Source organism: Carlito syrichta, unplaced genomic scaffold (assembly GCF_000164805.1).
Source record: "Carlito syrichta isolate Samal-C Ts95f unplaced genomic scaffold, Tarsius_syrichta-2.0.1 Scaffold89704, whole genome shotgun sequence".
Taxonomy (NCBI): Eukaryota; Metazoa; Chordata; class Mammalia; order Primates; family Tarsiidae; genus Carlito; species Carlito syrichta.
The window spans coordinates 5,539-31,724 of NW_007033800.1; the positions used below are offsets into that span (position 1 = coordinate 5,539).

General features: G+C 38.9%; 1 protein-coding gene across 1 annotated transcript in view; it reads right to left on the reverse strand.

The window, feature by feature from the left end:
* Window positions 1-1,421: 1,421 nt before the first annotated feature.
* LOC103260670 (A disintegrin and metalloproteinase with thrombospondin motifs 6-like) overlaps window positions 1,422-26,186 on the reverse strand; it is a gene marked incomplete at its 5' end in the record, with an annotated part of 68,499 nt that continues 43,734 nt past the window's right edge. Inside the window, 3 exons of the mRNA XM_008058321.2 lie at window positions 1,422-2,093; window positions 16,796-16,952; window positions 19,315-19,491. Coding sequence (XP_008056512.1) covers window positions 1,984-2,093; window positions 16,796-16,952; window positions 19,315-19,491 — 444 coding nt within the window. The remainder of the gene's footprint in view (window positions 2,094-16,795; window positions 16,953-19,314; window positions 19,492-26,186) is intronic.

Consider the following 26,186-nt stretch of genomic DNA (forward strand, 5'->3'; position numbering starts at 1 on the left):
TAAGATGGCACTTGGGCTTGTTTTCTAAGGGGGCTCTCATAATATCTCTTGAATGGCCAATAGCTCTCTCAGGAAAGCTCAGGGATGAGATCTGTGGTGTTGAGAGAGAAAGCAGGCAGTAAGATACAGACAGTCGTGACTGAATTTGCGGAAAGCATCCCGTGCCAACTGTCCACAGCAACACTTGGGAGTCTAGGTTGGCTGTTGGTGTCTGAAAGACTTCTGCCTTTCAAAACACCCCCGATCATCCACAATCAGTCATGGTGTATGTGACACAATGGCGCATAGTTTCAGAGCACAGTGACGGGATGAAGTCACACATGCTCTTTCACTGCAAGAATTAACCTTACAATGTAGCCATCGAGTCTTGAGTTTTAGGAGTTGGTGTATGCATGGTATACCTGTGTGTACAACAAGGAGGCATGCTCGGCGCCAGACACATTCATCAAGGACCTGCTGCAGGCTGTAAGTGTTCAAGTACAAAACAGTCATATAAACAAGTACCCTTTATTTTTTAATTTTTAATCTTGCTGCTGAGTCTTTTGATGAGCAGGACATGAAGGCTGAGGACAGGGAAAATATGAGCTAGTCATTTAAATTTAGGTGGACGTGATCCTAGAATTCGACTTGCCCAAGAAACTGGGTTTCACATTTAATTGCCATTCAGAGTATCCACAAAAAATACAAAAGACTTGGTTGAGTGACTATTACAATTATACTTTAGGATTGCTGGTCTTCATGAGATTCTCGTCTTTGGTTGTCATCCCTTGCCTACGTTAACACTCACAGAAATAGCACATTGATGTGCAAGCACACTCATCTATCCACACACTTAGAAGCGCTCGCACACACACACACACTTGCTTTCATATAAATAAATGCCCTTCGACCATATCAAAGAAGGGGCATCTGGAACCCATCATAATTGTCTGCAAATTGCAAAAGGGGCTGCCTGGGAGTTGCTGAGCCAGTCTATCTTTTGCATGGTATTGCCCCAGTAAGCACAAGATGTGTGCAGCAATCCAACAGGGCAGAGCCGTCCTGTGGCTGGTGAGGACGTCAACACAAGTGAGTTGGGGCGACTCAAATAGGAACGGACGTGTCCCGTGTGATGGCAGCAAAGGGCCTGGTTCTTGAGTCTCTACCATACCTCAAGTCTGGCTTCTGCATGGAGTTGAAATGTTTTTCTCTTAAAGTTTTAATGGAAATCTCAGCCTCACTTGCACAATGGCAAGTTGGCCACAGTCTTTCAGCACTGAGTTTATAGACTTGCACAGCTGCAGTAACTGATGCACTGCTTTAAACTAAGTCCCTCATTATTGTTCAGTTTAATATAGTTTTATATATGGCTCACAGCAGTGTTCAGAACAGGGGGCTTATTCTCAAGGAAATTAAGTGGAATGAAGAAAAATAATACAAACTTTCATTACTTTTGATTTATAATTGCTCCTTAAATTATAGTTCAAAGCCCGTCTTATAATTTAAATTGTGGTGCTGTGGTAGTGAGATAAAGTATAGTAAATATTTTTAAGCTATGACTTAAGAATTCTGAATCTTCTTTACTTCCATAGTTGACCAAGTCACAACAGCTACATTTTAAACAGTTTTAAATACAAATGGATTCAGTGTCATTGCTAAGTCCATAATAAAAATTATCTTAATGGTCCAAGGAGGTAAACAGGCTATTGGATTTACTCGAAAGAACACAAACGCTCCACAGTAAGCAAGTCTCCCTGGGTTGTTTGGATCTTTCCAATCTGGCATTCCCTCCTAATACTGTGTCCAGCACTTTGGATCAATAAATCCCACTTCACAGAAGTTAAAATAATATTGAAATCCTGTCAGCTAGGGCTGACCAGTGGTTACGTTTTCCACAGGGTAATGCATTTGCAAGGACATCAATCCTCTTCCTCTGGGTGGCTCTCTTTGATGGACGCATTTTCACGATGAAATGACAAGGCTCTCTCTCTGGCTTTCCATGGGTCAGTGTCCTTGGCAGGTCTTACAACACATCTGTCTGAAGTATGCTCGACTGCAGAACTTGAACTTCAGCACCAGTGGGCAGTAAGCCACTTTGTTCACATCTTTGCACTCTAACAAAAGGGGGCAGAAAATGGAAAACAATTAGAGGCACATAAACAAGGACATAAACAAGCCAATGCGCCTGAATGTTCGGCAAGGACCCCCTTTGGGCCAGTCCACCTTGGTGTCTAAATCCATGTGGGTTTTGTTTTGGTTTTTAAGCATACCCTGCCTGATATGCTCTATCAGAAGTATTCTTTTGATATATTTTAACACAAATTTTTAAAAAAATGCTTGCAAACCTTTTCTTCCAGACTTTTATAAGTATGGTGCATGCCCACTGTGTCTTGAAAGAATTACCATTTGTTGGGATAAGTGATCACTTTAGACAGCTTGGAAACATGAGTCATTTTTCTTACAGCACTTTTATTGCTTCTTTCTCAAGGGTTATTTTATTCAACACTGCAAGGTTATCCAAAATCAAACATGAGTTGCATTGTTTGATACCAAAGTACACATGTCTCAAGAGAATCTTTGCATCTGTGCGGCGTGGGGATGGGCCTGGGCGAATGCAGAGGATTGCTGACAGTGGCCTGGATTCAGCAGCTACACTAGACAAAGAGGAAAGCTTTGAGGGGTTGGCCTCAAATGGCAGCAGTCTGTGGGTTATGGAAACATGTAGAAATGTCTTTTTTTAATTTGGAAGTGAGACATGGCCTTCTTTTTTCCTATGTGTATTTTCTCCTCAGTGCTAGAATTGCCACAGTTGCAGTCTGCTGTTCTTGCAGCCAGAAGGTGAACAGATGATTCTTTCTCCATCTCCTCTGTAGCCTGGTTGCAGAAGGCGGAACTGAGGGTCCAGTGTAGAAAAAGAGACACAAGTCCTTTGATTCTCAGCCGCTGTTCGCCCCCCTTGTCATTTCAATAGAAGCCCACTGCTGCTAATAATGATATTCTTCTCCAGTATTCTGGTCACTTTAATCTGGGGATTTTAAAATACTTCATAAACCTAGTAATGAAATTTTTGCATGCCTCCCAGAACCAACATTCTGCCTTTATTTTTCCAGGTAGTTACACTGAAGGGTGCTGGGTAAATTGTTTAAGATAATTAGGAGCCACACAGGGCACTGGGTAAAGTTCAGTGTTACACAATAGCTATTGTTGCTGTTTGCCTGTTTTTTCTTAGCTTCAAAAATTCACTAAAGCTAAGAGATCAAAAACATGGTACATGAGCCACATAATAAACATGAAAAATTAAATGCAAAGAAATGAGAAAGTTCCCAGATCTTTGTATTGAAGAGCAAGGTAACAATCTAAAGTAATCTCACGTTAAAGGTTCTTTAAAAGAAAAACTTAAGCCGGGCTTGGTGGCTCAGCCTGTAATCCCGCGCCTTTGGGAGGCTGAGGTGAGTGGATTGCCTGAGCCCGTGGGTTCGAGACCCGCCTGGGCAGGCGAGACCTCATCTCTACAATAAACTCAAAAAATCAGCCGGGCGTGGTAGCGCATGCCTATAATTCCGGCTACTCGGAAGGCTGAGGCGGAAGGATCGCCGGAGCCCAGCAGGTCGAGGCTGCGGTGGCCGGGAGCGGCCACTGCACTCCAGTCTGGGCGACAGAGTGAGACTCCAACTCAAAGAAAAAAGAAAAAGAAAAGAAAAGCTTAAAATTTGAAACTAGAACACCCAAATCGTCTGAAAACATAAGCTCTGCCACCATCACACTCCTTTACTCAAGATTTGATTTACAGCTAGAAGAAATCAATAGGATCAAATAAATAAAAAAGTTTCTATAGCTTGAATAGAAACTTTTCAATTATAATTCTCTATAAATTTAAGTTTTGCCGTAAGAAGGTAGGAGGAACATGAACAACTTCTTTAAACACTGCACTGGAAAAAAAAATCAGCTGATATTTGGTTGACAAAGTTTGAATTTAAGATAAAAAGACTTCCACATAATTTAATTTGGAGGTTATTTGATATATTTTTTTCCCTCTCTAATAGTCATGACCAGTAAAAGTAACCAAAAAAGTTTAGACTAAGACTAATTTTTTGGGGAAAAAATTTTATCATTGCTACCAAAAGGGAAATGTTGTCAAGGTAATACAATTATTAAAATGAGGAGAAAAGCTGAGCATATTCCTGGTGACACAATGTCCCTCATCTTTCATTCCAAATCTCTCTCCTAATGGGGCAGCTACTCTGCATACTCCTCAACGAGGCGTGGTGGCACTGCTTAAAATACAAAATAAACTTTAGCTTTGACCTTCATGCCAAAATATAAAAATGATTTAGTTGATAAAGAGATATGAGAGGACTGGTTGTTTTAATAGTCAAGGAAATAAAATTAGGAACCACATTGCTTGGGTTTAACCCTAGCTTTACTATTTACAAACTTAATGATTCTGAACAAGGCACTTAGTCTCTCTTGTACCTAGGTTTTCTCATCTGTAAAATGAAATGATTAGAGAACACAATCTCACATGTAACATGTATAACTACATGCATACACTGTGTACAACAACTAGAGCAGTGTCTGGTGCATAAAAAGTACTTGATAAGTGTCAAATATTGAACTGCTATTATTATTATAATAATTATTAGTATCTCTTATTGATTGATGGCAGGAAGGAAGCAAGGGGTTACACTCTAAACATCTCAATGAGGACGCAATATATGAATTACTACTGAGAAAATACTGCCCCAAAGATACAAGTAAATAGCCGGGCTTGGTGGCTCAGCCTGTAATCTCGCGCCTTTGTGAGACCTCATCTCTACAATAAATAAAAAAAAATCAGCTGGGCATGGTAGCTCATGCCTGTAATTCCGGCTACTGGGAAGGCTGAGGCGGAAGGATCGCCAGAGCCCAGCAGGTCAAGGCTGCGGTGGCCGGGAGCGGCCACTGCACTCCAGTCTGGGCGACAGAGTGAGACTCCAACTCAAAAAAAAAAAAAAAACGATACAAGTAAGTTTGAAGACAAAACAAGGAAGAACATTTCCTGGGGTATAACTCTATTAGGAGATTTATTGCTCCATTTTTGGAAGAGTTGCTAGACCACGAAAATTCAGAGTTGAGCAAATTACAAGCAAATTCACAGGTTTTTCTTTTAGATTTACACTTTGGGATCTGATTAAGTAATAAATAATTCATGAATTAAACAGAATATTCATAAATTGCTTTTCCCTCCACCTGCCTGTCCACCCACCCATTCAGGCAAATACTTGGGGATTTTGTCCCTTAGGTGGATGCTGGAAATAATGTGGCCTCTCCTCCACATGCAGAGGCCCAGAGCATGGCCCTTTGCTCAGAAGCATCATCTGGCCCATGGGTGGGCTGGAGGCCAGCCATCAGGATGTCCCTTTCTGAACTTCCCAATACCCTTGTTAAGTTAATTCTCAACTAACATGATTGAAAACAAGAAGTTGGTTAGGTCCTGGGAATAGGATCAAGCTTACAGAGGGAGGGGCTGACCACCGACATCCCTGACATGCTTGCAGCAGCAACACAACACAATAGTTAGGGGCAGGAGATGGGGAGTCAGCCGGGACTGGGGGTGAACCCTGATTCTGCCTCTTTTAGCAGTTGTTTGTCCTTTGCCAAGATACTTCACTTCTCTAAGTCTCAGATTTTTTTTTAGTTTTAAAACGGAGTTATGAGAGAAAGAAAGGGGGAGAAATTTGAAACTAGAACCCCCAAATCGTCTGAAAACATAAGCTTTGCCACCATCACACTCCGTGGCACGGGTGTCTTGGAGAAAGACTGTAAATTCTTCATCTTTAAGTGAAGACTATGAGGTCTGCTCACAGGATGCTGTGAGGCTTGCATGAGGTAATATACATAAAGTTTGTGGTCACTAGCTCAGAGTAAGCCTCAATAGGCAAATGCAATGAAAGAATCTAAAAAAAAAAAAAAATTAATTGAAGCCAAACACAGCCTCTCACAAACAATGCTAGCTGGTACACTGATGCTGATTTGCAAATGAGAACAACCACCATGTATTATGTCTCTGGAATCCCTATCAAAATAAATATAAGCTCAGGGAAGGTTACACATCTGCACATATAAGCGAATTAACCAAAAGTGATTAAATAGGAAGCAGAGAAGCAGATAAATTACAATGAGGGCAGAGGTGGGGAGAGACCTGAAGAAGGTCCAGGGACTGTCAAGGCATGGACATTAAAATGGAGACTCCTAGGCTACATGGAAGATTCAGTTCCAACTTTTGCTTCCGTATTCTAGTAACTGGCCTGACTGTTCATTACATCTTTGGGTTCGCCAAAGGTCAACCAAGTCTGGTCTTTTACTCACTGTCTTTTAACTCCACGAGAGCTTAATTTGGTAAGAATAGCATTGAAAATAAATTACAATTTATTAAGCACCTCCTTTTGTGTCCAGAATTATCTTTTGGAGAATGGGCCTTCCCTGCTAGGTAAGTGTTCTAGGAACCCGTCAGCATCAGCGTATTCCCTAGTGTTGTGAGAGGTTGCATTTGACTTCAGTGAATTCTTTTTGGAGATTCTTTCAGTGAGTTTGCCCATCTCACGGTGGGTGATTTATGAGTGCACTTGCCTACACGGTGCTGAGTGTTCAGCAGTTTTTGGCCAAAAGTAGCATGACACCCTCATGCTCCACCCTCCCTGTTCACTCAAACTCACCCTAAGCAACTTTTTTTTGGGTTGTTTCCCTGGATGAAAAAAGTCCTCAAAGGGAACCGTTTTGCCAATGTGGAAGAGGTGAAACAAAAAACAGCAGAAACACTAAAAGGCATCAAAATTGACGAGTTCAAAAATTGTTTTGAGCAGTGGAAAAACATTTCAATAGGTGTACTGCATCAAATGGAGAGCACTTTGAAGGTGACTGAAGTTTAAACACGTAAGAATAAATGCTCACTTCTTAAATACATAAATTCCAGAATCTTGGGGGGTCCCTCTTGCGTGTGTGTGTATGTGTGTATTTTAAATCCAATCATTTTAAGTACAGTCATGCATCACTTAATGATGTTACTGCACTGAATACTGTAGGCAGTTGCAACATAATGGTCAGTATTTGTATATCTAATTCTATCTCAACATAGAAAAGGTACAGTAGAAATATGGCATTCTAATCTTATGGAACATGTGGTCCGTTGTTGACTGAAACATCATTATATGGCCCATGATTGCATATAACATATCAGCTTTACACAGGCAACAAAACTTAAACTCAAAAAGACCGTGAAACTTATATTTGGCTAGTTGGACCAGAAGTCAGGTCTGAATCCAAAGTCACTCTATTTTGGCAGAATTCTTGGCCTCTCAATGCAAAATGTTTCCACTTCTCTGTGACTCTGTATTCTTGGCTGACACACTGATAAATCAACCCTTGGGGCACCATAGTCATGTCTTCTGTTTTTTAGGAGTTTGCTCTGCTATCTTAGAAAAGGAGGTTTCTAGGTCACAGGCATTTAAAAAAGCCTGAATTATCCCTTTACATTTTTCTTCACTATATCTTCCTCTTCAAATTTTGTAAAATTGCATCAGTGAAAAGGTGATTTTAGACACACCAAGAAGTTTTAAAGCCCCATTATTATAGAAAGCTGAATATAATCTTCAAAATATTATTACCAATTTAAAATTATACTGGTGTCTTCAACCCATCTGCCACTTTTATAGCTTAGCTAGAAAGATTATTTTGTTATACTTTTGAATCACTGATATATGCTGATATAGTTGAGAGGTCTTAATTATAAAACCAACTACTTCATTAGTCTGTCTTATCCTTAAAGTCAACTGAAATTATGAAACAGCCATTTCTGTCTTGCACCAATACACAGTGCAACTTACTTTTGTAAAAAACCCATTCTGGAAAAGTTGTACATAACTTAAATTGAGTCACATTTTCCACTGAAATATAAATAAGAGCAGAAGTACTTTGTTTTAATTTCTGAATGATTTTCAGGTGGCATTGAGTTCTAGCTGATATTTAAAATATTTAAAAAGTAAAAATTTCTGGCCAGGTGTAGTGGCTCACCCTGAAATCCCAGCACTTGGGGAAGCTGAGGCAGAGGGTTGCTTGAGCCCAGGAATTCAATACCAGTCTAGGCAACAAAGTGAGACTTCATTTCTACAAAAAATAAAAAAATTAGCATGAGGTGGCATGCACCTGGAATCCCAGCTACTCAGGAGGCTGACTTGAGGCAGATGGATTGCCTGGGCCCAGGAGGTCAAGGCTGTGGCGAGCTGTGATTGTGTCACTGCACTTCAGCCTGGATGACAGAGTAGATGCTGACTTAAAAAAATAAATAAATACAAATAAATGAATAAGCATTAAAAATGTCTCTATATCTGAGTATATAATCTAGAAATAAGCAATACTAGGAGGTCTATTAAAAAATAATCCTTTAGTTTAATAATTTTTTGTATATGATAATCACTCTGTAGGTGATCTGTTTTGAAGGTTTGGTCTTTACTATCATATTTTCTTTTTTCATTTTTTTTGAGTTGGAGTCTCACTCTGTTGCCCAGACTGGAGTGCAGTGGCTGCTCCCAGCCACTGCAGCCTCGCCTGCTGGTCTCCAACGATCCTTCTGCCTCAGCCTTCCGAGTAGCCGGAATTACAGGCGTGCGCTACCACGCCTGGCTAGTTTTTGATTTATTGTAGAGATGAGGTTTTGCCAAGTTGCCCAGGCGGGTCACGAACCCGCGGGCTCAGGCAATCCACTCACCTCGGCCTCCCAAAGGCGCGGGATTACAGGCTGAGCCACCGAGCCTGGCTACTATTATATTTTCTTAATGCAAATACACTTAAACCTCCTGCTTTTTAATTAGTGGGATCTGATCCAGTAGAGTCAAGGGTTTTAAGATGAAGGAGTCTGATTTTCTCTTCTACTGTTATCATGAACCAGCTAAGTACTTGCCTGGGAGGAAAATGACAAGACAATTTTATCTTTTTTTTCATCAGAATTTGGAAAGGCAAGAGGTTCTCCTTGTGTGGTTTCTAGGAAAAATTTTGTAAACCTACTAGTCCATCTTCTTTTTACACCCCATCCCAGAACGAAAAGTTGCACTTTATTTAAGGCTAGATACTTCCGGTGGGAATGACAATTTATGGAGTATTCCCAAATTCTTCCCAGGGAGACTTGGGAACACATCAAGGGCTGAAAGCCACCCCCTAGACCCTGTGATGTAAACTAGGTCCATTACTAGAACCTTAAGTAACCTGCCAGACATGCAGGAGTGGTTCTCACTGGTAATCTGGGTTTTGGTAGAGTTGAATGATAAACTTAGACAACCTGTTTCATCAGCAGCACAAGAATCTACTTATTATTGATGTGTCAATGAGTTTTTCCTCAGGTGCTTTACATTGATCTTTCAAAACTTTGACCTAAAAGACATGCTTTCAAAATACACTGAACAGAGGCTTATGAATTTAGAATGCAATTAGATTCAGATATGGTGTGACTTTGAAAGTTTGATTTGGTCCAAGAAATACAAGACAAAATCCTCAAATGCAGCGTTCTTGTATTTATTTCATCAAATGTTGCAAAGCCTGCCTACTTGTCTCATTAGAATGAGTTGGGGTAGGCAGGGACAGATCTTTCTGTGACCAGGTTGGACCATTCAGCATCTCTCTTTGGAGAATGCATGCCCTTTGTGCCTGTAAACTCTTTATGTGATTCAGAAGAAGCATATAAATGGAGAGTTATGACTTAAGCACCTACAGGTCTATCTTTTGGATTTTAAAAATACAAACAGCTGTGCTTCTGACACACCACCCATGGAAATGCAGAATCTGGTGAGAAGTGAGACAGTAAAAGCTGTGCTCATCCATGCGCAGGGCAGAAGTTGGAGTGAGGAATGTGAACTCAATATACTTTGCCTGACAGAACTGTACTTGAACCACTGACATTTTACATATGCAGGCTAGAAAAGGATGAAATAAACTTTGCTTGGGAATCTGATACTGTTCATTGCAATGGGAACATTCCACCAACTTATTGTTACCCTTGAAGCAAAGTGATATCAGTTATTGGACTTTATTTTGATTTCAACTTACCATAGACTAAATCATTCATTTTTCTCTTTGTTTTGTTTCTTTAGCCAGTCTTACTCCCTGGATGACACCCAAATTCAACCTTGAGGTAGTATAATCCCAACCCAAATCCAGGGTTCCCTCTAAACCAGACAGCCAGGAATGTAAACCTGAATGCTAAGTGGATTATGAGCTCTTGGAAGTAGCAAATAAAAAACTGGCCTTCCGCACCTCCTTGAAGTAGAAGTCTTCAAATGATCTTTACCACTTCTTTTACTGATTTTAATATGTCAGAGTCCACCTTAAACCCAAATGCAGTAGCTAGTTTATTTCGGGGACTTTAGTATGAGATTCCTGAAGCTGCCTAGGTTTTCCCAGAGCTATTTATTGAGGGAGACTGAGACTCACCAAAGCCACCATGACATCCCAGGTTGGTAACCATTGTATGCTGACTGTACCTTTCCTGAGTTGGTTACCAGCTCCAGGCACACCACGAATCATTACCTGGCAGCAATAAATACTGCATGACAGAGTGCCTTGTGCTACTGACAAACTAAAATGACTCACTATATAAACCACAAGGGAATCTGAAACTGCACAAAATATGAATAAATGGCATTTTGAATAGAGTTTCAGGTGAACTTGAATAGGCTAGTCTCAGCTGATATATGTACTTTAAAAATTTTTCTGAATAGCATTTCAAATGTACTGATAAACCAGTGTGTCTATAATTTATCTTAGCTGCAAACTGTGTTACCTCTTCAGTGGCAGTCTGTCATGACAAAGCCTATAATGCTTTAACCCTTTGCTGAGGCGTTTAGAAACAAAAAACTAAGCAGATGTCAGACACAGCAAGCTGTATGTCCCCTTCTTCTTCCCCCTTGCTATTTTAATTTCTTGATGCCCTCTTTCTGATTCTCTTTCTCTTACTACCCTTTGTTGCTTTACCTCCCTCCATCTCTTCAATCATTCTGAATTTATTTTATTTTTTATTTTATTCAAATTCCATTGTTTTATTCTAACTTTGGGGGATTAATGTGTTTAATTTCTCTGTAGATGTCCAAATTGCTTATCATGATTAATGGTACACAGCTACCCAGATCTGAAACGGAGGAGTCCTTCTAAATACCTTGATATCTCTCATCCCCAAGTGTAATTGTTCATGTTCTTTTTATTCTCCTTTTCATTTTATTATGTTTTTACCAACTGATCACCTTCTTTTTTTTGAGTTGGAGTCTCACTCTATCACCCAGGCTGGAGTGTAAAGACACATTTACGGCTACGGCAGCCTCGATCCGCTGGGCTCCGGCGATCCTTCCGCCTCAGCCTTCCAAGGAGCTGGAACTACAGGCGCGCGCTACCATGCCCAGCTAATTTTTGATTTATTGTAGAGATGAGGTCTTGCCAGGTTGCCCAGGCGGGTCTCGAATCCGCGGGCTCAGGCAATCCACTCGCTTCAGCCTCCCAAGGTGTGGGATGACAGGCTGAGCCACCGAGCCCAGCTGATCACCTTCTTTTTAATCCCGACTACATCTGCCTTAGTTCAAGCCTTCCTCATCGTCTGGACTCTCAGAACAACTGTTCTCATTTTCCCCCCACACAAGGCTGCCCTCCCTCTGCTCCCTTATGCTCCTGTCATCCCGAGCTTGTCTTTCTCCAATTTCCCTCACTGGTTCCCTGTAACCCAAAGAGGGAGTCCTAGCTTCCTTCCATTGCACACAGGACTCTACCAAACCAAGTCTCTCTCTCTCTCAGCTGCCTCCTCTCCATGGTGCTCGTCTGCCAATCCACTGCAGCCACAGCGAACGGCCTCTGGGCCCCTGTGACTTGCATACACCTGTCCTCTGCTAGACATGCCCTGCATCTCAATGCCTTCTTGGTAAAACGTTTTGTACCTTCCACGCCCAGCTCAAGCTTGCCTTCTCTGCAAAGCTCCCGCTGTTTACTCTCTCCTCTGTCCACTCATGATAGCTTCTTTCTACCCCTGTTGTGGTACTGCTCATATCGTGAAAAGGATTTGTGTGCAGGCTGCTGCCCCACTAAACTGTGCTCCCTTTGAGGATGGGATCTTGTATTCCTTTCATAGTCTCGGTGTCTGACACATAGTAAGTATGTTTGCTGAGTAAATGAATTAATGATTTGACAAATGGGACATGTTATTTAAAGACCATAACCTTAAAAAAATAAAAATAGAAACCGTGACTTTGAGGAATGGACAGGTGGATACCACACACACACACACACACACACACACACACACACACACACACACACACAACACCCGTGTGTGATGAAACAAGTTCAGGAAAATGTTAATACTAGAATCAAGATAGTAGGTGTTCTTAGTAAAATTCTTTCAACTTTACTGTATGTTTGAAACTTTTTATTATTTTAGTAACAAAACATCATGGGGAGGGAGACTATTACCTAAACCTTGGTAGTTAAAACAGTTCTCAAGATTTGAACTGTAGTCCATTTCATCCATAGAGATTCAATGGGAAGACTATATTTTATATACCAAGAGATCCTTCCTAATCCTGTCTTGGGGTAGAGCTGAACTGGTCTCTCAGGGGCCTTCAACTAAGAGTCATATGAACCTGATTCTGCAGGGGTATAGAGGTCCTCTTCTACTCTCCTGCATTAACCAGAAACTATTCCTTCCCCAACTTTCCTACTGACTTTCCCTTATTAAGAAGCATTTCTTTGCTTCCTGGTCTGATTCCCATATGCCTTATCAGCCTACTCTTGCATTATTTTCACATGAGAGTCTCTTCTCTTTTGAAATCCATGTTATTGGCCAGGTGTGGTGGCTCAAGCCTGTAAGACCAGTACTTTGGGAGGCTGAGGTGAGAGGATTGCCTGAGACCAGGGGTTTGAGACCAGCCTGGGCAACTTGGCAAGACTTTGTCTCTTCAATACATCAAAAAATTGGCCGGGTGTGGTGGTGCGCACCTATAGTTCCAGCTACTTGGAAGGCTGAAGCGGAAGGATCGCCTGGGCCCAGCAGGTGGAGGCTGCGGTGGCCGTAAATGTGTCATTACACTCCAGCCTGGGTGGCAGAGTGAAACTCCAACTCAAAAAAAAAAAAAATCTATGTTATCTGTCCATTGCATATCTCTATAGATGAAAACTTATAATTCAGCTCAAATGTTTTATTCACTTTTCCCAAGGTACACACTGGGTTTTTCCAACTACATGTTATACCTGGTTGATAGATCACTTAGTTGATCCAGAACGTTAAAGTCATTGGTCCTTCACTGGTGCTCCCTTAGCACTTGTGTAAACTACTCCATGAAACACATTCCACCTCCTCTTCTTAAAAATTTTTTAATTAAAATTTTTTAAGTGTTTGCCCTGAAAGACTATGAACTGATAAATGTATTTGAATTTTCTGTGGCAAGGGCTGTTGATTAAATGAACAGACAGTTTCAGATATTTAAATGCACTCCATAAATGCTATTGGGAAATTAAAGAGAACACAAAACAAGTTATGACAGACATATTATTTGTACTTTAAATCTAATTTTGTAAAAGAGAGTGAACTTCTTTCTTTTTAATGAGTTAACAGTTTTAGGTAATAACTATTCTAGCATTAGTTGTACTTTGCAGGATTAATAATTTCCTAAAAGTTTCTTCCTTTGCTGAGAAGTCTAACAATACTGTCTTCACTGCTTACTTTATATTAATGTTAATAAAAAATGATTTATCCAGGTAGATGAAGTGACCTTGAGATGTTTCTCCAAATAATCCAAGGAACCTCAGATTGATACCATCCATTTTAAGAGAATTTTTTTGAGGCATAAATAGGTGTAGTTGCAAATGATATTCTGCCCACTCTGAAAATAGTATTGCATCTCGAGTTGCAAAGCTTAAGTATAATAATTAACCACTATAGAGAAGTTTTTGGACAAATTAATTACCAAAATTGCCTAAAATGAAGCTATACATTTAACCTCAATGTATATATTGTGTTAGGCATATCCAAAGCCAGTTCTTTCAGTATTTATGACAATGCTTAATTTATTGAATTAGGCTGACAGCCATGTCAGAAGTATCTCTACTTCATGGTCAGAAATTCTGTTTTCATGACAAAATACCCTACTTTAAAGAGTGAATTAAGGATAGCATGTAGGCTGGGCACAGTGACTCAAGCCTATAATCCCAGCACTTTGGGAGACCGAGGCGAGAGGATTGCCTGAGACTGCAGGCTAGAGACCACCTGGGCAACCATGGTGAGACCTTGTCTCTACAATAAATCAAAAAACTAGCTGGGCGTGGTAGCACCCTCCTGTAGTTCTGGCTACTTGGAAGGCTGATGTGGAAGGATCCCAGCAAGTCTAGGCTGCGGTAGCCAGGAGCATGCCACTGCACTCTAGCCTGGGCAACAGAGTGAGACTCCAACTTAAAAAAAAAAAAAAGAATAGTATGTAAATGCAGTTGAAATTGACAGGCACCTCAGCTCTACCAAATCTGGATTCAGATCCTGATTCTACTACTTCCTTGTCTTTCCATTTGGGCTTGTCACTATCCCTCTCTGTGCCTTACTTTTCTCCATTAGTAATACCAACTCTCAGAAGATTGTTGTCAGGATTATATAAGACACACACACACACACACATACTTACAGAGAGAGATGTATTTATATATGTGAGATATATAAGATAGATAATACATAAAAAGGGCCTAACATAATACCCAGCATAGCATAGTTTAATATGATTGTAATATTCCTTCTCCCACCTTAATGGTGTATCTTCCAATTATGAAAGAAAAATAGACCCCCAATCTCATGTGACTGATTGCTAATAATTTACAATGGATTAAAACATTTGTTAGCTATAGTCGTATAGAAGAGAGATAACCCCCACCCCAGATCATTTAAAAAATAGTTTTTCCAGGAAAAAGACCTCTGTTTGTCATGGATTTAGAGCCCTTATGAAGAGAGGGAAAGCTAGATTTCCAGAATGTCCCTTATGAAAGGTTCAGAAAAAGAAATAGATGGCATTAGAGCCAGAGATTTTGCAAATTAAAATCATGGTTTTGAATTGATGTTGGATAAGGCTTCTTTGAAAGAGTAAATTACATGTGCAATAAGTATATCGTGCTAAGGTGCAGATATAAAAAATGAACTATTTGCAAAGATGCAAGCTATCTAGATCTTGTTTAGATGATCACTCTTCCTAAAACAGAATTCCTAAAGAAACATTTTAAAATAGTGAATATAATTTTAAAAACAATCCTTTGAATGGGATAGAAGTGATCAAAAGGAATAGATTTCCCTTGAATGAGTTTATAAACATATAGTTTTCTCTTGAAAAATAGTAACAAATTATTAGATTATATATTTATGATGTTTTGGAGCAGGGCCTTGTAGCTGGATTTCTCATATAATTTAAATTTGTGGCTTCAGACGTTCTTGTGCATGTATTTGACCATGTCTCAGATACATGAGTATTGTTTTTTTTTGAGTCGAAGTCTCACTCTTGCCCAGGCTGGAGTGCAATGGCATGCTCACGGCCACTGCAGCCTCGATCTGCTGGGCTCAGGCAATCCTTCCACCTCAGCCTTCCAAGCAGCGCGACTACTCACCAAGCTGCTCAGGCTGGTCTCGAAATCTTGAACTCATGCAATCCTTTCGCCTCGGCCTCCCAAAGTGCTGGGATTACAGGCTTGAGCCACTGTGCCCGGCTTTGTCTCTGTTTTCATATGTGAAGGCAGTTTAAACTTTCTGACTATGCCACATTTTTGATAATTTCTGTCATCATGCTTTGCACATAGTAGCATTCAAGAAATTTCTAATGAATGCCTAAATGAATAAAGAAAGTACTTTTATTTAAGTAAGACATGAGAAAGTCAGGATTTTGGATAGTATCTGCTGTTAATAAAGGGATTTTTCGATATGTAAGAAAAAGAAATACATTTCAGAGCACTAAGACCTTTGTCCTCCTTTATCAACAGAAAATAATATAAAAAAATTATTTGTCTACTTTTCTACAATAAGAAACTTAGTATGTAAAACACCAGTAGTGGCCGGGCTTGGTGGCTCAGCCTGTAATCTCAGCACTTTGAGAGGCCGAGGCGAGTGGATTGCCTGAGCCCATGGGTTCAAGACCAGCCTGGGCAACTTGGTGAGCCCTTGTCTCTACAATAAATAAAATATTACTTGGGCATGGTAGCACACGCTTGTAGTTCTGGCTACTTGGACGACTGAGGCGGAAGAATTGCCAGAGCCCAGCAGGTCGACGCTGGGGTGGCTGTAAGTGTGCCACTGCACTCCAGCCTGGGTGACAGAATGACTCCTACTCAAACCAAACCAAGCCAAAACAACCAAAACAAAAAAAAACCATCAGTACTTTCAAGCATATGACTTCATTATATGTATAACAAACATGAAATTTATCTGCAGGATGATAGACATTCACTCTCATATCCAAAAAGAAACAGAAGTGTTCACTTTAAGAGTGGTTCATTAGAAATTATCTCTAGTACCAATCAAGCATAGAATCCTAGATTTAACATGACCCTAGAAATTATCCACTCCAATTTCTCATTTTATAGATAACTCAGCCCTAGAAAGGTTAAATGACTTAACAATGTCATACAGTCAGTGAAAGAGCCAGGAAAAAATTTCCTCCTTACAGTTCAGTAAATATGTAGTTTTCACAAATGCTCTGTTCAAACTCCACTACAATAGTGGGCTATGGGGCTCTTCAAGCCCCAGGAACAGTAATGTGAGTCACTAGAGGCCCCTCCACAGAAAACTCACCTTCAGTATTGGAAATGGGGGTACTGTCACATTTGCTTTCACACTGCTGCATTGACGGAGGCCGGACAGTTTCTGGACAGTCACTAGAGGCCTGTCCAGTGTAGGAGAGACACTGCACAGTTCGCATTTGCTGTCCAAGGCCACACTGAGCAGAACACTAAATCCAAAGACACAGAGAAACAAAATATTAATCTCAACAACTTTCAGGAGGTAAAAAAGATACTCTGTCACTTCAGGTACATTGCTTTTAAAGCCCATATGTGGCTCATCTGTGAGAAGTCTATGATTAGGTCATGGTACTATAAAATTGATTTGGAAATTCAAGAATCATGTTATCACTCTAGAAAAAGACTCAGCATAGCTCCCAGAGGACAACAGATGGAGATTTCTTGAACTATCACTCCAACAATTCCAAGAAAGGCTGGTGAACTCTAGCAGAAGTGTGATGAGAAAATCTTCATGATGAAGTAGAATACTAAGAAATTCTAGGGCTAGGGCATCACTATTGCTCGCTATTTATTACAGGCATGCAAGTAAACAACCTGATGGCTTTATTGGCATGCTCTGTATCTGATCAGATTATTAATTTAGTGTAATAGTAGTGATGGCCGTAGGGCTTGGTGATAGAATCTGATTTTTTTAAAAAAGAGCTTAAATAAGTACCTTGAGTTTTCTAAGGTGTTGTCACCCATGCAAACCTGAGAAGTGGTCTGCTGTTAGCCAATTAGCATGTCTCCCTCTCCTTTTTCATCTATTCAGGGATTCAGTCACTTTAGGGCTGAAGTTAATCTCTGAGAGGTATAGTTTCAGCTGGTACAGATCAGCTGTCCAGTCTGAAGAATAAGGCTGAGTCTATTCTTTTCGCCTGCCATCCAGAATACCAGAAAGCCTGTGAGACTTGAGATCAAAGGTATGAAAAGCTAACTGGTACCAACACAGGGGATAGTGATATTTACAAGGTAAACAAATTGAAGCCCTTTTGAATTTGTTTGCAAAAACTTTCAGAGCACCCAAAGGATATTCATGAAGACAGTTAAAAAAAACCCTTTTAATATAGAATGACAAATAAATGCACTATAAAAATATATTAAAGCACCTTTGAAAATGTATTTCCACGGGTTATTCTGAATTTTAGAAAACCAGGTTGAAAATGAAAAAAAAGGACTTCACAGCATTTAAAATAATAATTTCAAATTGACAATTGTAAATTAAGTGATATCATTAAAATATAGAAACTTTCAACTGACATTTACATAGCAGTACATTGCAATGAAGAATATATAAAGAAATCCTTGTCTCATTTAAAAATCATGAGAGCATGTCTGCACTGATTCTCTAATAGTATAATATAAATTATGTAATATGAAAATTTCACACTTCTACAGTGACTCTTAATTGCATACCGTATCATGTGTATTCCACATGAGCTTTTGCAAATTAAACTAAATACCGCTAAGGAGATGCAAAGCATTACTTATTTTATAATCACATTTCTTTTGTCTCCTCACAGGGCTGAATACAGAGCAAGTCTATTTATTTACCTTAATGGGTACTAAAAATCTTTGCCTTTCATCAAATGAAACAAGAGTTTTAGAAATACTGCTGTACTCTATCAATATTGAATTTTCTCCAGAATTTTGGTAACTACTCCTATGAAATGACATTTTTAATAAGTAATGGCAGGTGAAGACCACAATCATTCTGGTATAGTTATATGTCATTATGATTTATTTGGATCTCAAATATTAGAAAATGACTAGCTACAAGGCCCATTATGGAAACTAAGATAAGGGCATTGATTGGCTAGAAATTTACTTTCCGGGGCATTGTTTTTTAAATTTAACCTAATAGATTTATTCCTTGACATTTAGAACAATACTTAATCTTCCTTCTATCCAAATATGCCAAATTGTTTTTATTTTAAATTTATTTTTAAATTGGCAGATAAAATTATATCTATTTCTCATGTACAAATATTTTGAAGCATATATACATTGTGGAATGAATAAACCTAACTAATTAGTATATGCATTGTTTTACATTGTTATCATTTCTGTGATGAGAATCAACATGTTTTTATAAGATTTAATGTGGCCTACAGCAAGATAATGCAATTTAAAAATAAAAAATAGAAAAAAAAGAAAGAAAAATAGGATATGGGACATAAGATAGAAATGAGTCTAATATAAAAAGAGCTGGGACTAGAATCTGAACTATTGGTAGCTTGTTCAAATCTCTCACCATCTAGACTACTTATTTCTCTTTTAAATGTAACTTAAAATGGTAGAATCAAAAAAGTAGGTAAAAGTGAGAAGTACTTAGGTATAGGAGAAACAGGGGCTAAATGTGCTGTGTCCATGTGTGGTTGTGGTTTCTGCATCGTTTTACATATCTCATAACTAGATTTCTATGTGTTTTACTCATCTCTCAAGCCTTTACAGTGACCAATTCAGGAGCCTCAGGTTTGCATCTCAGGGTGTTATTTCAGCAGGAACCGGCATTACAAATCAATGCCTTACCTGGCCCCAGTCTCCTGTTACCCAGCGAGGGGGAGGGCAGCGGCCCAAACTGCAGCGGATGCGAACGGGAGGTTTGCTTTCCTCTGGACACTGTGCAGCAGGGAATGTCTTAGAAAGGTCACTGCTCTTGCACAGAACAATCCGATGCTTGAATCCTGGTCCACATTTTGGAGTACACTGGAAATAAAACAAACGAATCATGACAGTCTAATGACGGGAACATTTAAGGAAAGTCTTTCTTGAAGTAAATGTGCATTTGAGTATACAAAATGCATACACCAAGTTCCAGGTAAAGTCTTCACGTGTAAAATTTCTTAAACATTTGAAAGCAGAAGTAGTTTTATCTTTTCCCTAAAATCTTTGAAGAGCTAAATTCAACATTTGCTTTTCTTGGTTAACTTATTTCTTCCTTTATTGGGGATAGGTTTATTCCTCTCTTCCTCCCTATCCTTGGCTTCATTCAGCTGTGATAAGATTCTGCTAAGTTTTGGAATGTGAAATTCTTGGTTTCCTACTTGCTGGGTGTATTCTTCTAAAAATAATTTTTATGTTATTAGTAGACCACAAGAACATGTCTCTGTGAAGCAAGTTAGGGGTTGATTTAGATAAACTATTCTTATAGTGTGATAGCTAAGAATACTTGGTCACAGGTGAATGTTTATTAAACAGAAAATCTCTGGACTTTTCCCTGTCCATCAGTTAACCTAATAAATTTTTTCTTTAGAACTGGAACTATCTATTCTTTGTACTGAGAAATGAAGAATTTTGTGCTTCTTCCTATGTCACAAATATTGTGTACATCATCTCTGGTGTTTCTAGAAAGGTCACCTATCTAACAAAACATCTGACTGATGTCCTTCTGCTTTCTCCCTTTTATGTCTGGACCCTTCCTTAAAATCTGTACTCCCTTTCAGTCAAGTGAGGGCCTTACCCACAATATTTGGAAACACCATGCATGTACCTTTCATTCAAAAAAACCTTTCCAGATCTCCTATAGAACTATACTGGACTAGGGAGATATAAGAATGAATGAAACAGTCTCTATCTTCAAGGAGCTCATAGCCTTATTTAGGAGACAGACATGTAAACACAAGGTTCATGTTAAAAGTATCATAGAAGTGAATTAGAATACATAAATTCTAGCATCCCAACACCATCAGACTGTTTTATAATTATTTATTTACTGTTTTCTCATCTCTACCAGACTATAAGCACCTTAAAATCAATCCATTTCTGTTTCATCTTTGCACACAAGTACATACAAACACCAGCTCCCAGGATCTAGCTGAATATATACATGATGTTCTTTATGTGGAAAGATGATGGCTTTGATTTACCATTAGGTAAATAGAAATGCATTAGCTGTGGGATGGAGATGTCTAGGTGAACACTGTGCACACCCTGAGTGGTTTCGTTAGGGACAATCTTTGAGCCTGGTATATGCCACAGAAAGAGAGAGAAAAATAGTAACTTTTTTTCCAGGCAAAAATCAAGGATCCCATGCAAACTCTTTATCATAATGAGTATAGCAGAATGCATTGTCTCCAACTTAGAAAAGGTTTCATTAAGATGCATTTTGAAGGAAGATAATAGTCTTTTTTCCAATATGGTTTCAGATTAGGCTAGCTAGAGAGTTAAGATCAAGAGAGAAACTCCTGATCTCTGTTGATCCTTTTCATAGCCAATCAATATCCTTATATCCTGCTACTTCCTCTCTCTAGTCATACAATCAATCACTAGGTCTTGTTAAACCAACTCCTAAATCTCTCTCACATCTGTCAATTTCTCTCCATCTCCACTGCTGTTAGCTTTATGTCAGACAAATCTCATTTCTCACAGAAAATTTTGTTGTGGTTTTCTAGCAGGTCTGCTGTTTCTTGTTCTTGCCTCACTCCAATTCACTCTCTAAACTTTAGTGAGAGGGATCTTTCTAAAAGCACAGCTCCAATTATGTTGTCTTTTGATTTTCTAATGGCTCATTATTGCCTTCAAGATAAAAATTCAAACTCTTTAAATATGCTTATGACACCACACTGGTAAGGCTCTACTCACTACTTCAGATTCTTCTTTCTACATCCCAACCATATTAAGTAATTTGCGGTCTTCTCTAGAGCTAGCCCAGTGTCAGGTACAAAGCTAACACTTTGCTGCTGTAGCTGCAGCTATGCTAACCGCTATTGGGTCTGTCACTAAATAGCAGCTATCATTTAATAAATACTGTATATACCAAGTGTTGTGCTAAGTGCTAAAATTTACATGGTCCTTACAAAACTCCAGTGAGATGGCAATTATTATTCTGTTTTTAAGATGAGGAAACAAACTTAGAGTAAGTGATTGGTAGAAAGTTTGCACAGCTATTAAATGGTGGAGGTATTCTAATGCTATCTCTTACTAAGTGATCCCTGGATTTTGTGCACTACACTATACACATTGCTTATATTGTCTGATTTAATACTCACAACAACACTGTCACTTTATATTTCAAGAAATTGAGACATGCAATAATTTCTGAAGAATGAATGAAGCCTTGATCCAAGTCTCTTGCAATTGCCCCACTTTCTAGTCCATTCCTATCTCTTGAACTTGTCCCTTTGTATCTAGTCCATTCCTATCTCTTGAACTAGCTCCACTTATGTCTAGTATCTTGGCTTCACATCAAGTTTCCTCGACGGTCCAGGCAGAAGCCTTACAGGATTTTTGCAACTCATTTAATATTAACAGTGGAATAATAATGCTACTACCTTACATTCCACTAGAGTTTCAAAGTTCAAAAACTACTTTAAAATGCATTACTAGACAAGTTTTTGAGAATTATTACAGGTGAGAAAAGCTTAAGTAAGTTAGTCAAGGATAAACAACAAATGGTAGAACTGGAATTAAATCCTAGGCCTTCTAACCCATACTTTAAGGCCTTCTTATTATCTGTTTGTGTTATTACTATATTCACAGTCTGTTCTTAGTGCTGGCAGAAACAAACTCATGAGAATACATAATAAATGTTAATTAACTATTATAAAAAATAAATTAGCCTGGGCAATATGGTGAGACCCCATCTCTAAAAAATAAGTAAAATTAGCCATGTATGGTGGCACGCTCTGTAGTCCCACATACTCGAGAGGCTGAAGTGGGAGGATCCCTTGAGCACAAGAGTTCAAGACAGCAGTGAGCCATGAATGCACCACTGCATTCCAATCTGGGCGACAGAGCAAGACACTGTCTCTAAAAATATAGAAATGAAAATACAGAAACAAATAAATTAAGGGGAAGTATAAGAGGATAGAAAGTCACTTTGTAATTTAAGGCAGAAACACTCAGGATGTATAAGGAACTCAGTTTTTGTATTTGAGGGTGTGATTCATTTTCTAATTTGGTAGCCTTCACTGAAAAATGCCCTTGTGCCACTCCCTTGCCTCCTTCCCGTTTTAAAATCCCGTAAATGTATTTACAAAGGTTGGGACATACATCTCACATCTTCTGCTTATTCTAACATCTTTTTCAGGTAGCAAGAAGCTTCTACTATTATTTTGAGAATGTAGTAATATCCAGCAGCCTTTTCTAAAAGCATAATGCAAGTCCTTCTTACGATTAGAGGAGGCATACAATGCAAAGATAATTCATTAATCTGTGTCTGAGAGGTCCCCAGGAAACCAAAACTAAAACCAAATCAAACAAATATGACTGATAATAAGAAGAGGCCAGGCGAGGTAGCTCATGCCTATAATCCCAGCACTTGTGTAAGCTGAGGCGAGAGGATTGCTTGAGCCCAGGAGTTTGAGACTAGCTTGGGCAATATAGCAAGCCCTGTCTCTTAAAATAATTTTTTTAAATTAGCTTTCTTTAGCTCAACTGTCATTGTGGTCTCTCTTTACTGCTGTATTTACTGATAAATATGATAGTCCCTACTTATCCACAGTTTTGTTTTCTGCAGTAGCAGTTACCAGTGATCAACTGAGGTCTGAAAATAGATGAGTACAGTACAATAAAATACTCTGAGAGAAAAAAACCATATTCACATAACTTTTATTATAGTATATTTTTATATTATTTTAATTTTATTATTATTGTTAGTCTCTTACTGTGCCTAATTTATAAATTAAACTTTACTATAGGTATGTGTGCATAGGAAAAAAATATAGCATATATAGTACTATCTGTGGTTTCAGGCATTCACTTGGGGTCTTGGAACATATCCTCTGTGGATAAGGGAGATTACTGTACATGTGCTTGTTCATCTGGCAACCTCGGTTTTATTTAGTGATCTAAAAAAATAAGAAATTCTAGAAAAGCAAGATGTAGTCATGACTACAGTTATGTATATGATTAATAGGCATTAATATGAATGCTTCAGAGCACTCTTCAGAGATAATCATTGGTTTATACCATGCAAAGGGTATGTTTTTGCACAATTTTTGAGTATGCAGTAAAATCCATTAGTAATAATTGTGAGCAATCAGTTCAATAATAAATTTCTTTTAGATTAAAGAATAGTTATCAGTATTGAAATCTATCACTTTGGGAGGCCGAGGTGAGGGGATTGCCTGAGCCCACAGGTTCGAGAACAGCCTGGGCAACTTGGCGAGACCTCATTTCTACAATAAATCAAAAAATTAGCCAGGCATAGTAGCACGCACCTGTAGTTCCAGCTACTTGGGAGGCTGAGCCCAACAGGTCAACACTGGGGTGGATGTGAGTGTGCCACTGCACTCCAGCCTGGGTGATGGTGTGAAACTCCAACTCACACACACAAAAAAAATTCTATCCCATTCTTAATAATAAAACCATTAGGTAGCTGGGTGGAAGATATTTCAGTGGACAGTCTATTCTTCAGTGAAATTATTTCTCACTATTTTTCCTTATTGCAGGTGAATACCTATTATTTTACTTTTTTATTCGTGTAATTAGAATCTCACAATTATTTAAAATCTGACCAGACCAACTTTTTTTTGTCTTTATCTTAGTGGGATATAGGAGGTGATTTTTAGAGAGATGCATTTATGCTTTAGCTTAATGTTCCATGATTAAGACGAAACAAAAAATATTTTGCAGAAAAAGTATTTGAAACCACATTAAGGAAAACAATTTGGACTTCACTTGTAAAGGATAGAAACATTAACATTTTGTGGTTAGAATGAGTTCTCTTTGGAGAGGTACATTTAATTTGATTAATCATAGGATCAGAGTAGAACATAGGAGTATGTCACGATTGTCTTCTCAAAAAACAAAGCAAAACAAACAAACAAAAAAAACACAGTTCCTTGTAGGTAGATTATTTCCCCATCTTTTTTAAAGTAATGCTACCTAAATGTAAGACATATAAAGTCAGTTGAGTATAATGTCAGTTATCCACTTGTCCAAGAGTAAATGCAAGAAATATATCTTTTTCAATGGGTATTCTGCAGGAGAAAAAGAAGCCACCCTGATACATCAAAAGAATGGGTTAGACTGCTGGAGCCCATCCACAATGTGCAGTAATGTTTTCAAGAGTTTCTTGCCAAGTGAGGGCAAAACCAGAAAACCACTTAAAGTCCAACATATCATGGGTGATCCCGAAAGTGAAGACAGATTATCGTAAATGGGGAAATTGTGGCTTCATTAGTTTCACAAAAGGCTGCTGATGAGCCATTTTCCACCAAGATAATTTGGCTTTTTTTTCTTTTGCCATAAGTACTGGGTGGGTGCCACTGATGCTGGCTTTACAACAATGGAAATTTTATATTAGTGTAGCTGGCAAAGAAAAGGACAGGGTCAAAGGGTAAATTCCTCATGCTGCAACATGTTTTCACCAGTTGAACTTCACCCTTGTGATTAGCAGAGCTCAAGACAGCTGATAGTGGGAAGTGGGGAGGGGGAAGAAAGAAGAGGGAGCTTTTCACGGGTGTGTCAAAAGAAAATTGTGTGAAATATTTGCAAAAGGTTAACTGAAAGAGAGTGAGCATTGCCTGCACTTCTGCTGAGACCTTCTCTTTTCAACAGTGGGAGGTGTTCCATTCCCTTGGGAAGAACAGGCTCCTTGTTCTTACTTTGTTCTCAAAGCTGTTCAGACATTGATATCATTTAATTTTATTTATTCTTATTTATTTTAACCCATCTAGGGAAGAGGTGAGCTGCCTGATAAAGTAAGGGAATGGAAGTGTGAGAGTGCAAACCACCCCCCACCACTCCACGCTACTTTGGAAAATAATAAAAATCATCTTTTCTCTTGAACAAAGGATGATGATGATTCAGCCAGAATCTTTGAGATAGTAAAGCAGCATTTCTGGACCTATGCTTAACGCAGAAGAGCGTTCTTGGGTCGTCTGTAGAAAGACTATAGCAGCCACCAATGCCTGTATGGGGTGGTCATGACTACTCAGCACCAATCTTACCCCTAAGTTTCGAATCTGCTATCTTTTTTTTTTTAAGTCTATATTTTTTATTATGATATTGTGGGGTACAGTTAAGGGTTAGATATACAAATATGCTTCATTCAGGCCCCCTTGTTGATAACAGGTGTCTCCCTGTCCCCAGACAGATGTTTACTACCATTAGTGACTCTGCTATCTTAAGGAAGATTGAGAAATGTGATTAAAAGTACCTCAACTTATGTGCATTTCTTCAGGCAGCCTCCAGGAAGGCCTAAGAACCTTAGAAGAGCCACTTGAGTGAGTCACTTCAAAGACTGGATAGATAAGAATCGCAGCTCTATTCACAATAGCAAAAACATGGAACCAAACATCCTGCCCATGGAAGTTGGACTGGATAAAAAAAATGTGGTACATATACACAATGGAGTAATTTGCAGCCATAAAGAAGGACAAACATACAGACTTCACAGCAACTTGGATGGATTTAGAGTCACTCATACTCAGTGATCTATCACAGAAACAAAGAAC